This window comes from Felis catus, chromosome B3 (assembly GCF_018350175.1).
Source record: "Felis catus isolate Fca126 chromosome B3, F.catus_Fca126_mat1.0, whole genome shotgun sequence".
NCBI lineage: Eukaryota > Metazoa > Chordata > Mammalia > Carnivora > Felidae > Felis > Felis catus.
The window spans coordinates 109598411-109613375 of record NC_058373.1 but is presented as its reverse complement, the minus strand read 5'-3'; the positions used below and the strand labels follow the sequence as shown (position 1 = coordinate 109613375).

The window sequence follows — 14965 nt, the reverse complement described above, 5'->3', positions numbered from 1 at the left end:
CCAAATACACCCACACTGAGGGTTAGAGCTTCAACATATGAATTTGGCCGGGGCGGGGGGGGGGGGGGGCGGCGGGGGGAGGCAGTGTAGTCCATAGCAGAAAGAAAAAATAATTCAAAATTATTTGACAGAAGTAAGACTTAGAACTAAAGAAAGAAGGACAGTAAAGAGGTTCTTCTTTTTCTTTCTTTCTTTTTTTTTTTTAATTTTTAAAATGTTTATTTATTTTGAGATAGAGTGCGCACTTGCACACGAGCTGGGGAGGGGCAGAGAGAGGGAGAGAGAGACAGAATTCCAAGTGGGCTCCGTGCTGTCAGTGCAGAGTCCAACTCAGGGCTCGATCTCACAAACCATGAGATTGTGGCCTGAGGCTGAAACCGAGAGCCGGACGTTTAACCAACCGAGACACCCAGGTGCCCCAAAGAGGTTCTTATTTATTCATTTCCTAAGTGTTCCTTGGTGTATCCAGCAAACATTTTTCAAGCGCCACTGTGTGTAGTCACATGCCTTTCACTACTTGCCCACCGTGTGGCTTGGAAGTCAGACGGCTCCCACTAGAGACCACTCCACGTGCAAGGAGGACCGTGGGTCCCAGGAAACTAGTGGTTCTGTCCTAGTGTTAGACATGCTAATTTTTGCTTTGCATAAGCATTGCCTTTCCTCTTTAAGGGGCTTTGCTGGATACTGACTTTCTGTAAGTGATTTTGCATAGTAACACATACATCCATTAAAATACTTGTTAGCATTAAGTAGCAGGTAAACATTAGACTTGTAATTGGATGTAGGAAAATCCTAGGTTTCTCCTTCTGTACCAGCATCCTCTGGTGGGCTCTTCAAAAGTTCTTCCCTTTGGTTGTCAGTTTCAGAGCAGCCTCAACCCCGTTCCTCCTCTTGTCCTTGGCTCTGCCTGCCTCAGCCACGCCTTATGCTTCACGGTTTCTAGACCCATCGTCCATGTTAGCACTTCTGCCGTCCTTTCCTGTGATTCCCTCTGCCTGGAATGCCTTATCCTTCTTTGCTTCATCCTTCAGAGCCCCATTTAGATGCTACCGCCTGTGTTACATTGCTGCTACTCCTCCTCTCCCTCAGGTCATCCAGATTGTTCATTCCACTCTTTCCTCGGGCTCTTTGTTTCTTCTTTATCGGTACAGCATCTGTCACGGGTTACATAGGATAGGCCCGTAGATCCCCCCTTCCCCTGCTGGCATATGAGCTCCAAGGGGATAACAGAGTAAAGAAGTTAAGAGCAGGGACTTTGGAACCTGCCACTTGCTAGCCATGCGGATTTGAGGCAATGGCTTATATACTCTGGGCTCTATTTTCCTCATTTGCAAAATGGAAATGATGGCGCTTGTGCCATCGTGAGGTCATGAGGATTCAATAAGGTCGTGTGTGTGTGAAACGCGTAGCACGGTGCCTGGCATGTACTAAACATTCAATAATGACTGTCTTCTTTGTACTCTCAGGGTCTAGTGCCTCATGAGGCCCGGGATTTTTTTTTGAAGCAAGTTGAATAATGTAAATGGAAAGGCTTAATTTCTCAGAGTCTATTGGTGGGTACATCTTGTACCATTTCGTTAAATTATTAAATTTAAATTTAATGTAAATTTAATTCATTAAATTAGAATGTAATTTTTTAATCCCTCTGAATGAAAGAAGCCACTCTTTTTTTCTTTTTCTCCAACTCTAAAAAGCACCCTTGTCAAGATTTTAGCCTTTTTGAGATTTGGGGTTTGGTTATTCTTATTTTAGGTTCCTTTTGAGATTGTTTAGGTTATTTTTTTTTTTGCCTTCCTTTGAATTCATAGAGTCCATTGGCTAGCATGGTGGTCAGAGAAAAGGGACCTGACATAGCAAGCAGGTGTCTGCACAGCCAGTGTCCCTAAGTCCAGGAACTGAGTGACTTTCTCCTGGCTGACGCAGTTCAAAGGAAGGGACCAGAAATAAACTGTGGAAAGAGTGTGGTCACGAGCCTGGAGTCCCAGTGCTCACCATTTACGGGCAATGTGAGCTTGCCAGGTTGTTAGCCTCTCTGAGACTCAGTGTCTCCATCTCTGCAAGGAGCACACGACCTTACTCCTCGGACGGTGGCAAGGATGGGACGTCCTGTGTGCAGTGTTGGCACAGTGGCTGGGCCAGGGGACGAGCTGAGCAAATGTGACTGGCCTGTGGGGACGGGTAGCTGGGTGTTTCTCAGCAGCTGGTGGCCGAATGTCAGCCACGTGCCGGGCCCTGGGGTTGGTCTGAAGTGTGTAGGATGAAAGAAGGGAGCCAGAAGAGAGTTGAAGACTTGAGGAAGGCAGTGTGCATTAGAGAGGAAAGGTGTTTGGAGTGTTGGGAGGGAAGATGTGAGCTCAGATGAAATGGGCAGTATTGAAGGAGAATACAGAGAAATAATAGGTAGGGAAACTTTTTTCCTTCCTCTAATTGATGAACCTTTTGGGAACTCTCTAAAAGATTTGAAATCCACAACAATGTAAAGTGTGATTAATACTTAATTTCACATTTTATTGAATGATATAAAAATAGTCTTAAAATATTTTTGTTTGGAGAGATTTTAATTTTGTTTTATCTGTCTTTTTTGCTCTCTTAATATTTTCTTTTTCTTTTCCTTTTTAAAGGTGGCGGAAAGGGCACTGTATTATTGGAATAATGAATACATCATGAGTTTGATAGAAGAAAACTCGAATGTCATCCTTCCCATCATGTTTTCCAGTCTTTATAGGATTTCAAAAGAACATTGGAATCCGTAGGTTTTCAGTTTCTCCCCTCTTCTTCCTATTCTCCCTCCTCGCCCTTCCCTCTCTCCCTCCCTCTTTCTCTTTTGCTTAATAAAGTCTTGCCATGTGCCAGATGCTGTGCCTGTTGGTGAAGACAGATATGTGAAAACTCCTGTCTTTTAGAAATTCACTAGCTGGTTGGGGAGACCCACAAGTTAACATATTTTATAAAACAGTGTTTTTTAAGTGCAGTTACATTAAAATCTCTGCTTCCATGAGGGGCTCCTGACTTGTCTGTGAATGTAGCAGAGCTTTTTGGGGGGTGGTCTAAAGTGAGAGGAGAGGGTTGCTGACATTGACGAGGGGGTAATGCTCAAAAGGATTCTTAAAGCAACGTGGCAGGTGGATGGGACGGGGAAGCCCTTTCATAGTGAGTCTCATCATCACATTAAAAGGCACAAACACATAAAAAGCACCTGTCAGGTTCTGAAACCTGTAAGTTTGGGAGGGCTAAATTACCAGGTCTTTTGGGGAGGTGGATAGAAGATGGGGTGAAAGGGAGAGTTCACCTCCCTCCCCACATGAACCTTCACCAGTGGATGATAAGGAAATACTAAGGAGTCCTAAGGAGGAAAGTGCTTTGAATTGATTTGCATTTTAGCACGATCCATTTCTTAAAAACCCAAGTCTGTCATTACAAATGTTCTCTAGGGAGACAAGTTTAAAATCACTGAAGGATATGTTTAACATCTAGTCCTATGAAGGTTGAAGCATTCTGTATTTGAATGGCTTTACATGTGTCTCTGGAATAGAAAGAAAATTTAGTGTGGTATTAGATATTAGTAAGATGTAATTAAGTATATTCCTAGTATGCGTTTAGAAGTTTTGCATACAACTGTAGAATATCACATTTCTTATTTTTCAAATTTGCCAAATTTTGTTATTAAAACTCATAAAAATAAAGAACTGGTAAATAATTCTCATTATGCAGGTAGTCTCTTGGGGACCTAGAGAGTGGTTTTGGCAAGTGTCTGTAGCTGCTCAGTGCACTGTATCTGGCTCTTGTCCATCACTATCCATTGTATGTGAGAAGGTCATTTCCCTCAACAGAAGGGAGCTTAAGTTTTCCTTTTAATAGGCACAGGGCAGAACGACACAGCAGGTACATTTATGTTTTGGAAGCATCAAACCCACGTTTTCTTTTGACCTATGGCCTGACTTTTACCAGTGCCTTCTTCAGTGGTGTTGGTAGCAGATTTGTTGCAAAACAGAAGTAATGGGCATTTTTGCAAAGGGCAGTGCTGTTTAGACTCTAGTCTGAAGATATCGAGCCCGTCATGGGCACAGTCCTGAAGACGACAAGAGCATATTCTTCCACTTGATGAATCTGTGTGCCGCCATTTTGGCCATTTAGCTATGTTCCACAGCTAACGGCAGCCATCACCAGCTTGCCGGTCACCTCAGCGACACATGTGTTGGGTTGGCGAGGGAACTTAGCAGGAGTGAATGGACTGCACCAGATCACAACTAGAAACTCAACTCATTAAACTGCCCAACTTACAGGGGTTCGGTATCCTGTCTTTGAATATGAATAACATACATATTTGTTTCCATGAGAACAGCTTTTGATTTTGATGAATTATGTATATTATCACTTTAAAAATAAAATTCTGTGCAAATTTCTGGTCTCTAAGGTTAGTCCTACCACAGGTGCTCCTTTTTAGGGAGAAGTTGCTTTATTTTTATTCTTGCCTTTGTATTAAATGAAGTTAACAAGTGCCCACAGACAGGTCTATTCTGGGTACCGATAATTAGAAGGGCAGAATTAGACTTTTCTTTCTCTAATCCTGCCAACCCCTCCGAAAGATATCTTGCCCGGAACAGTGAAGAATGGAACTCTCTTGGTGTGGAAATGAACTGTAGGTCGTTTCTAGTTGTGGCAACTGAAAAGGGATGGAGATTTTGCAGTACAAGGAGCTCGTTCAGACACAGGTTCCGCTCTCCCTCTTTCCATGCAGCTCCCAGCTCCCATTATGTAAGACTAACCAACGCGTTCTCTTGTCTCTGTGCTTCCCAGGGCTATCGTGGCGCTAGTGTATAATGTGTTGAAGGCATTTATGGAGATGAACAGCACCATGTTTGATGAGCTGACAGCCACATACAAGTCAGATCGTCAGCGGTAACTTTTTAAAGCTTTTTTGTCAGCTGTGCACAAAACTGTTGAGTTCTCTCCTTGCTCTTTGCCGCAGTTGCCCGATCGCACCCGAAATCATAAGCAACACACTTTTTTGTCTTTCTGTGTTCACTTTTGCATGCTCATTTGCTGTGTCTTTATTGGTGTGCCCCTAGGGAGCAAAGGGTCAGTTTGAGAAAGGCTGCTTTCCTCCTTCCCTTCAGTCATGTGTCTCTTCTACCTCAGAGTTAAGGGCCTGGCATGTAACTGGTATTTCGGGCCCATTTAAGGAATCCATCAGGTAGTTTGCCATCCGGGTTCACTCCCATTCTGGACTTATCTGAGCTAGAATTGGGCAGATCTTGTATACTTCGCTCTAGCAAGAGGGGTGAGGCACCATTTTTGTTTAGCTCTTTGGCCCAGAACTTACTTTCTGCTCTAGAACACAACAAATTCATTAGGACGTAAAGGACAGTGAAAAGAACATGGAGGTGAAGAGTCTGGTATTATACAAATTTTGAAATGTTTGCGACCAAAAGGGAGCAAAAACCAGTTGAATTCTTTACATAAATGCTAATGGCTTAGTAAAGCCCTTCTTGATTTCATTTATATGTGATTTTTCAACTTCATTATTTCTTGTTCAACATGTCCGACTTTCTAAAAGAGTTTGTCTTGGTCCGTTTGGTTTGCTCTAACAAACTACCACATACGGGTGTTTTGTGGGTAGCTTATAAACAATAGAAATGTGTTTCTCTGAGTTCTGGAGGCAGGAAGCCAAGATTATGGTGCCAGCATGGTAGATAAGGGCCCTCATTTCTGATTCATAGCCAGCACCTTCTCACTGTGTCTTCACATGATAGAAGGGACAGAGAATCTCTGTGGGATCTTTTTTACAAGGTCACTAATACCTTTCATGAGGGCTCCACCTTCATGACCTAATCTTCTCCCCAGAGGCTAGCTACTGAACCCATCACCTTTGAAGGTGAGGATCTCAACCTAAGAATTTTGGGCAGGATGGGATGCAAATATTCAGACCTTGACGTAGATATACTTGGAGAACTTGAGGAAGGTCTAGAGAGCTTGTTAGTAGTTGGGCTTCTGGTTTCGCTTTGATCCAGAAGCAAATGTCAGCTTTGTATAGTATGGACTTTGTATACTATGGACTTTAGAAGATCCCAGGGGTGTGTACGCTCATTCAGACCCAAGACCTTGCTGAACCTCCTGAACAGAGCTATGTGTGGTTCCCTTGCTTCTTTGCTTTGCCTGATTTTGCATGTGTTACTTACATTTTACTGATAAAAAGAGCAATGAGGGGAAAGGTTTGGTGGCGGGGCAGAGGACTATCATAGTGATTTTTTTTAAAAAAATTACCAGAATGTGGTTATATTGAAAAGCAAATTTAATTATGGAATATGGCAAGTGGTTTACCTGTAGGCAGAAGAGGCTGGGGTATTTTATACAATATTGGGATAAATATCACTTATGGGATATGTTGTGCCGTACTTGTAATTTAAGGAACTTTCAATTTAACTGTTTACAGTTGTTGTAAATTATTACGTTTATAACCCTCCTTGGCTCAAACTCTTAAAGTCTTTATTTAAAAGTGTTATTTAAGTAGAGGAAATAAAGGGCACATTCTCATACTGTGGTGTACCGTTAAAGAGTGTGTTTTACATAATGTCCTTTTCTTTTAAAGCAACTGAAAACCCGTAATTATTATCCTCTTTCAATAAGGATGAAAGAAAAATCTGTAGAATTCCATTAAGAGAAATAAAGACCTTATTTCTAAAATATTCAAATTGAATTAAATTAATTCATATGTATTGAATTTTGGTAGCTTATCATTTAAATTAAATAGACCAAATCCTTGAAAAAGATACCTATTGACCAAGGGGCCCAGGAATAGACTTGGTGAAGTTGATTCTGAACATCTGGTGTATTAGAGTGACTTACCATGAGTGGACTTTAAAAAAAAAAAAAAAAAAATTTAACCTTTATTTGTTTTTGAGAGAGAAAGACAGAGCACGAGTGGGGAAGGGGCAGAGAGAGAGAGGGAGGCACAGAATCTGAAACCGGCTCCAGGCTCTGAGCTGTCAGGAGAGAGCCCGATGCGAGGCTCGAACTCGGAAACGGCAAGATCATGACCTGAGCTGAAGTCGGTCGCTTAACCAGGCGCCCCCGGACTTTTTTTAATGAAAGAAGGACTTTTTTAAAGTAAGGGTAATGTTTTGTTAAACGATCAATAGAAGATTGTACTGAACAGATGGAAACGTTGGCTGCTCCCTGGATGTGAGACTAGGGAAAGGGAAGAAAGAGATTTATTTGCTACTATTAGAGAAGAGCTAAATGGAAGAGTTTACTTCTGGATGGCACCAAGTTTAAGTGTTTCAGTTTAGATAAATTTTTTAAGTATTATAAATCTGGAAATGGTGAGTAGAAGAAATAACTAGCATTGTTATATGCATATGCTAACATTAGTGCGATGTGAAATTAAAATTGGAAGAGAATTTGACAGTAATCCTAGCATGACAGTATGGTTAAGCTTTAAAATTCCCACCTACAGAGAGAGAAAAAAGTAGGAAAGAATGGAATGACAGTAAACTACATCAGAAATATTTAGAATATTTGAAGGTAAAGTTGTCAGTATAGAAGATGTATAATAAGTCAGCATAAAACTCATCTGGAAGAAAGCTCCACAGGACAAATTGTATTGAATGCCATAAAACTTTTATTTTTTTAACGTTTATTTATTTATTTTTGAGAGACCAAGAGAAAGTGTGAGCAGGGAAGGGGCAGAGAGAGAGGGAGACACAGAATCCAAAGTAGGCTCCGGCTCTAAGCTGTCAGCACAGAGCCTGACCCCGGGGCTCAAACCCATGAACCGTGAGATTGTGACCTAAGCCAAAGTTGGATGCTTAACCAACTGAGCCACCCAGGCGCCCCAGCCATAAAACTCTTGATCACAGATGTGAATGAAATGCTTCAGGAACAAGATGATGGGTGTTTTAATGATGGCAGCACTTAATTTAAAGTTCAAATTAGGACAGTGTGAACCTAACCTATGTTTAACCTGTGTTTTAGTCAGAGAAAGTTCCTGGGACCCCTGGGTGGCCCATGGTTTTGTGGGTTCCAGCCCTGCGTCGGGCTCTGTGCACTGAACCTGAGGAGCCTAATAGGAATTCTCTCTCTCTCTCTCTCTCTCTCTCTCTCTGCCCCTCTTCTGCTCACACACACTCTCTCAAAATAAATAAATAATTTTAAAAATTAAAAAGTTCCTAAACCCTTGCTTAACACCTTTTTCCCCCTCCAAATGAAAAGGCCATCAGTGTTCTTTGGTAACATTTATTTAGACCTAATATTATTCCTAAACCTTACTGAAAAACCAAAAATGATTAATTTACCAAACAGCTTACTTACAGTTAAGAATTTGGAATTCATGATTGGAGGATCATCTAATTTAGTCTCTATTGCCCTGCAGATATAATTCTTGGAGTCAAAATTACCAGATAGAGACCTGTTGGAAACATTGTTATGCCCATTGGAATTCATATTGTGCAGATTGTATTAGAAACAGCTGACACTAGTCATAGTATAAAGGCCTAAATTATCAAAATATTAATTATGAAATGATAATATTAATTATTATACTACAGAATCAAATATTTCCTCAAGACTAGTAGAATGAGAATATAAAATTAAGTACTTCTAGAGATTGGGGTTAATTTGTATGGCCGTAGATATCAAATACTTTTTTAAAACTTGGGGATGACATTAAAAAATATGAGGCATTGGAATTATATACAGCTTTCACTTAACCTGTGTGGATTTCCCTGAGTGCATACTGTACTGTAACTGAGGTTAAGGCCTGGCTAGCTAAAGTGGCACAGGGACCATATCCCCATGGCTGAGATGGCAGGGCCCCCATTTTCAGGAAGGATCAGATTCACAACTCTTACCTGAGTCTGCTGTTTACTGGTTCATCACAGTATGAGAAAGCTAGGGATAGCAGTGGATTATTTTTAATAAATGGGAATGTACTTAATTTACTGTATAGTCCTATATATTCCTTGATTTTGTATTTTCTATCTGGTTGATGTTAAAATTAACATCCTTTCTTTTATCAAAATACGGTGATATAAAAGGTCCTTGGCAAAAAAAATTTGTTGACCCTATTTTGGGCGTCCAGTTTTTTAGTAAAATTTATCAAATTTACTAGTCAAATTGGTATTGAGCCAAATTTGAAGGCTTGGAACATTAAAAATTTGATTCATGATACTGTCAGTGAAGTTCCTTCCAGATTGTTACAACTCAAGTCACAAAAGAAAGAACATTTTATTTGGTTGTATATATAGGTATAGAATAAGTTAATAACATGGATTTTGTGGTTGATTAATACTTGCAAGAACAAGATTCTGCTAAAGGATTTACTACACATGGTGTAGGGAAAATAGATAATAATAAAGGGAAAGTATATTTTCTTGACCTACTACTTGCTCTGCATCAGTATCATCCCTAGCATCCCTTTTGAGAAACTCTTTGGAGGCAAAGAGAAAATTAGATTTTAACTAGATCCCCAATAAAAATCGCTTAATGCGTCTTTGGATCTTTAAGATAATGGATACATAGAAGTGACCTCTGTTTTTGTTTCTTGGTCATTTTGAAGTTAACTTTCATTGTTAGGCTAAGTAAAAATGAATATTAATTTGAAATCTTAAAATAGTCTTGTCATCTCTTGCTCAGTACATACGTTTCTGTGTATGTAAGTATGAAGAAAAAAAAAAAGCAAGAGAAAAACCGAAATGAAGAAATACCCACAAGCTTAATACCAAACTTTTCAAAGACTACTTCTAAAATATACATGGGGGAAGAGTAGGGGCAGTTACGGTTAGGTAATCTTTTCCGACTTTCCTAGTTGTTTACCTTGTATTCTGTTTTCTCCCCAGTGAGAAAAAGAAAGAAAAGGAACGTGAAGAATTGTGGAAAAAACTGGAGGATCTGGAATTAAAGAGAGGTCTTAGACGTGATGGCATAATTCCAACTTAACAGAAATAACGACAGCAGCATCACTAACCTGTGGAGTCACACATTTATGTAGTAGAAGATGGGAGGAACAGTTTTCTGTATTGTGCACCTTTGCAGTAGATTTCACATTTGTTTCATTATTACAACAGCACTGTATATACCTGTCTCTAAGTAAAGGAAAAAAAAAAAAAAAAGGACTTCAGTCCAAAGTTTGGACAGTAGATGGACTTCTCAGAACTTTGCAAACATAATCATTGTTCTAACCCTCTTTAAAAAAAAAAAAAAAAACCACACAAAAAAACAAAAAACAGTCTTCAGAGATCTGTTGATGAAATTGCTATGTTAAAATTCTATTATCAGGAGTTCCTTATTTATCCTTAGCAGAGAGTATGAAACAATTTTCAAATGTGAACAATCTTAAATTTAGCTTGTCTTTCTGCTAAGCTGTTAAATGTATTTATAGTAATGGAAGAAAAAAAAACTGTCATTTCCTTATCAGTTTGTATAACATCCTCCTCTGGATAACTTGACTGTAATTTAACATCTTTTCCTTTTGCACATCTTCATGAGTTGAATGTCCATGTGGAAGGGGGCCATGAATTGTGAAGGTCCCTGGTAAAAGTTTTGTTTACTGGAGTGAACATCTTTCCAGTAACCAGGTAGTCCTGGTACTCCTTTAGTTTTAAAATTAGGAGTAAAAGAGAAGAGGTGATAAACATAGTAGGGAAGGGAATTTTGGGTTCATGCATCCAGTTTATGGTGGATCCAAATCAATGTCTTGAATCCTTTGAAAACAGGTACTGGGACATCATAGGCTTCAGTACCTGACCAGTATTAGTTGCATCCATCATTGAACACACATACCAGAGATGTTTGAGAAATGTCAGAAAACATCCTTTTGGACCATTTTGTAATAAGAAAGACAAACACTAAACAGTACAACCATGAGATTGATCACCAGGATTGTGAATCTAATTGGGAAGAGAGTTGAGCAAACAGCTTGGACTGTTTGGAGTTGTTGCCTTACTTTTTAATATGTATTTATAAAGTATTCCAGCAAAAGAGGATGTAGCCTCTGGGAAAAAACAAACATATTACAGTGTTTTTTGTAGATTCTCGTTCTATATCTCATCATAGCGCCAGCCCTGTTTTTAGCCAGAAAGGATTCAGGATAAACATTATTATGCATTCTGAATTGGATGCGTATTCCTAACTACTGTATTTGTTACCAAAAGTGGTTCTACAAATGCTACTGAAAAAAAAAAATCTGGAAATCCCTAATGTCCTGAGTATTAATAATAAAGTTTAAAAATGCTTTTATATCAAAGGTGCATTGTGACCAAATTGTTTAAGAAAAAAACAAAAACAAAATTTAGGGCTGTATTATAGATCTATACCTTATTGGCTCTCTGCTTTGTATTTAAAAGAGGAATCTTACTACATCTTGGGGAGATAAGATGCTGATGAAATTTGTGTCCAGTATGTACTTAACCTGATGCGGTTGCATTATTATGTACTGAAAGATAACGTGTTTTGGAATTTATTTTCAGGATGCTTTTGCTTGTTATGGACGTGGCAGCAGTGAGTTGATAATCCTAAACCTTCACCTCCAGCAGTATTCGTGGCATAGGGCTGATTCTGTGTTCATGTATTGAATTGTGATAGTAGCAAACATGAACATATGAAATGTTGTTGCTCTTAATAGAAATATAATATCAATATGGACTTGTATATTTTCTTCCTTCCACTTAAATATAAAGTAGAATATGCAGTTTTATCGTTTCCAAGAAAAAAGGAAAATAAAAGCCGCTGACCTTTCTCCCCTATTAAGTGTTTCAGGATTATCAGGTCACAGTTTGTGCGTAAAAAAAGTCTGCTAATTATGGATATTGTCATCTCAGTAACTTTGTAAAACAAAAACAAAACTTGGCTATGTTAATTCTGAAAAAGAAACAGCAGTAAAAGAGTCATATGCAACACCCAACACAACATGGTTTAATTGAATGAAGATTTTTTTTTTTTTTTTTTTTTTTAAGAACATTAATGGGGATTCAATGTAAAGCTGGCAGAGGCTGCTGAAATGAAACAACTTACTTTAAAAGTGCTGGAGCAAAGGTGCAAGTTCAAACACTAAAGATAAAAAATAAATTTGTAACAAATCATCTCCTTTAGCTCTTTTGATTTGAGCCCCGTTAGTTTTGAGTCTGCATTACATTTGTTTTTGACAGTATAAACTTGTTTGCCATTAATTCATCTTTTTAGATAGAGGACGTTTAAAATCCCTGGTTCATGAACTCTCTGCCCATTACAACGAAACGCAGTCATTTGCGATGAGAAAAACGAGGATCCTGTCGTGCACCTCTGCCTGCCTCCGAGCAAAGGTGAGGACTGCACAGATACCCTTGATGTTAAATCTGGACGTTGACCATTCCAAACTGAGAAGAACAAAGCCGAATTTTAGACATACGTACAGAAGCAATTATAAATTTATGTCTAAAATGTATAGGGCAACTTCTGAGAAGAAACGCTGTCTTTCCTTTTTTAAACCGAAAGTGACAATGTGACATCTGTCATGTTGTGTCCGGTGGCGCAGAGTAACCGAGGTGACCTGACTGTTGCACTCTGTGACATAGTTAAGGCCGTACTTGCTGCATTCACAGCAGCCCCCTCTCTCTGTCCTTTCCCACATTTCTGCTGTTGTTGCAGCCTGACTTAATTGTGACAAATGCATCTTTGTGTTCTATTTTGTTGGCTTCATAATTTCCAGAACTATATATAAATATATTTTTTAAATAGCAAATATTGTAGTTAGTGAGTGACGATCACTCCAGCCTCATCCCTACCATATTGGTTTCAGGGATAGGATAAAGAGTGTCTTTGGAAGAAAAAAAAAAAACAAAAAAAACAAAAAACGAAATCAAACCAAACCCTGTGGTTTTAGAATGATGCCGAGGTCTTAGGCTGTGGGCCTAGAACAACCATGTGAGTGAACTGACCCATCTCATACTTTGAATCAAGCATGCATTCCTTTTCTCGTTGTGCAAGTGGTCCCCAGTTGTTTCCCTCCCGTGTTGTGTTTTTGTTCCTTTAAATTTTATTATATTTTGCTCTCCCTGACATCTGACTGTTTTTTATAAAAAATAAAATAAAATAAAAAATAAAAAAAAGTAAGAAATAACTAATACCCTCGATGCCGCTGGATACTCACAAGCAGGGTTATGCTCCTTCATCTTGGGCTTGCTTGCCTAAATGGAAGGGTTTAATTTATTTTGTACCTCCTATGCGTGGGACAGTCCAGGAAAGAGCCAGGAATTGCTTGTAATTGCACCTGCTATACAGAAATGTATAGCCCTAGGCTCAATCACACTATGGAAAGAAAAAAAAAAGTATATTTAGAGCTTTAAAAGCTTTTTTATTTTTTTGTGGGGATCGGGGGGTGGGAAAGGGAAGATGTATGGATGTTACTGGCATTTTTAAGTCTTCAGAGTTTTTCTGTGTTTTTTTTCCCCCCTTCTGTTTTGTCCTTTGCCTTTAATTAGGTGCACTGAGCTGGCCCAGGAAATGAAGAGATTCTCTCTTTTGATGCTATTACCAATGTTATCACAAAGTTGTGTCACCTGTAGCAAAAAGGTGGCACCAGACATGATCAGTGGTGTTTTATTTGCACATCAATATTTTTATTTTTATATTCTGGCTCAGCTGCTTCTCTGAGTGAAGTTAAGGAGTGACCCACAAAGGATTTTTGTAGTAGGCATATTGGCAATGTGTTTTATATTTCTCAGTATTTAATTTTGAAAATCTAAAAGGATTGTGCATCTTGAGAGAAAGTTGAGCAAATTTTGATCTAGTGGAATGTTAATTTGTGCTGCTTCCTGTGCACGACAGCAGCAGTAATCTCTCTCTTGGAAATAAACATCCCAGTTTATGATGTCTATGAATATAGGTTTCCTTTTCTTCCCTTCCTCCTTCCCACCCTTCCCCCCGCCCCGCCCTGCCTCCTTCCTGCCTTCCTTCCCTTCTACCTTCTCCGTTCCCTCCCTTCCTTCTCTTTCTTTACTTTTTTTTTTTTTTTTGAAATCACTTATTGTAAATAAGTTGTAATCCAGACCTCATGTATCAATGGGGAACTTTCAAATATAAATATTACCAATACATTTTCTGGTTGTTGTCTGATTTTTGATTGAGGTCTCGTGAGAATGACATATCCATTGGTTTTCGTTTGAAAATTGCGCTTTAGCCTCATCAATCTTTTGGTATTGTAGTATTCTATTGTTTTAGCAGGAGAGGGCAGCAAAAGTTTATGTTCCCTGTTAGAAATGCCGTGGTTCGTATTGGTTTTCAATTTAATTGTGTGTGCGTGTGTGTGTGTGTGTGTGTGTGTGTGTGTTTAAAACAGCATCTGTTTGTCGGCAGAGGTAAAAATGAAACATTTTTGATACGAAAAGTTGCATATGAAAATTATAGACTGGTTTAACCAGACAGTGAAGACTTCTGATCCACATCAAAATTCAAATGCCACAAAACAATCTTCCAGCTCTGGCTAAAATATGCTACTTCCTTTTCAAACACAACAAAATGCAAGCTGAGTCTGAAACACTTGGAATTTAAGATGTCTTTCTTTGAAAATGATTTACTTTCTTCAAAGTGGTAACAGAAACAAAAATGAAGGTGCTCCCAAAGAGAAATGTAACCTTCCCCTTTCACAGCCATGTGAGAGGCTCTGTACTGTGGGTGCATCCTAATAAAGCAGCAAAGAGTTTTCAGGTGCCTGGCGGTGTGTGTGTGTTTGTTTCTGTCCTCCGTGGCCATTTCAACCATACAAATAACAGATTTGATCCGCTTAGTTATGAGGCAGTGGGGTTGGTATGTTCAGGCTTTCATCTTGAGATGATTAGGGGGATGTAATGTTGGGCAGTGGTCCAGCGTCTTTTGCTTTATGGGCATACTACTCCAAAACTGAGTGGCATGGTCCAGTAGTTCATCGTTTCATTCACAAGTCTACAGTTTGGGTGAGCTTGGCAAGGACATCTTGTCTCTGCTCCTCAAGTGT

The 14965-nt window shown here is 39.2% G+C and overlaps 1 protein-coding gene across 3 annotated transcripts in view; it reads left to right on the top strand.

The window, feature by feature from the left end:
- PPP2R5E (protein phosphatase 2 regulatory subunit B'epsilon) overlaps nucleotides 1–14682 on the top strand; it is a 148990-nt gene extending 134308 nt beyond the window's left edge. For 2 of the 3 annotated variants that reach the window (XM_011283256.4, XM_003987722.6), the window contains exons 12-14: nucleotides 2622–2749; nucleotides 4798–4899; nucleotides 9837–14682. In XM_011283256.4, coding sequence (XP_011281558.1) covers nucleotides 2622–2749; nucleotides 4798–4899; nucleotides 9837–9936 — 330 coding nt within the window. In that variant the 3' untranslated portion in view covers nucleotides 9937–14682. The remainder of the gene's footprint in view (nucleotides 1–2621; nucleotides 2750–4797; nucleotides 4900–9836) is intronic. The other variant, XM_011283257.4, reaches the window with a different exon arrangement.
- The last annotated feature ends 283 nt before the right edge of the window (nucleotides 14683–14965 follow it).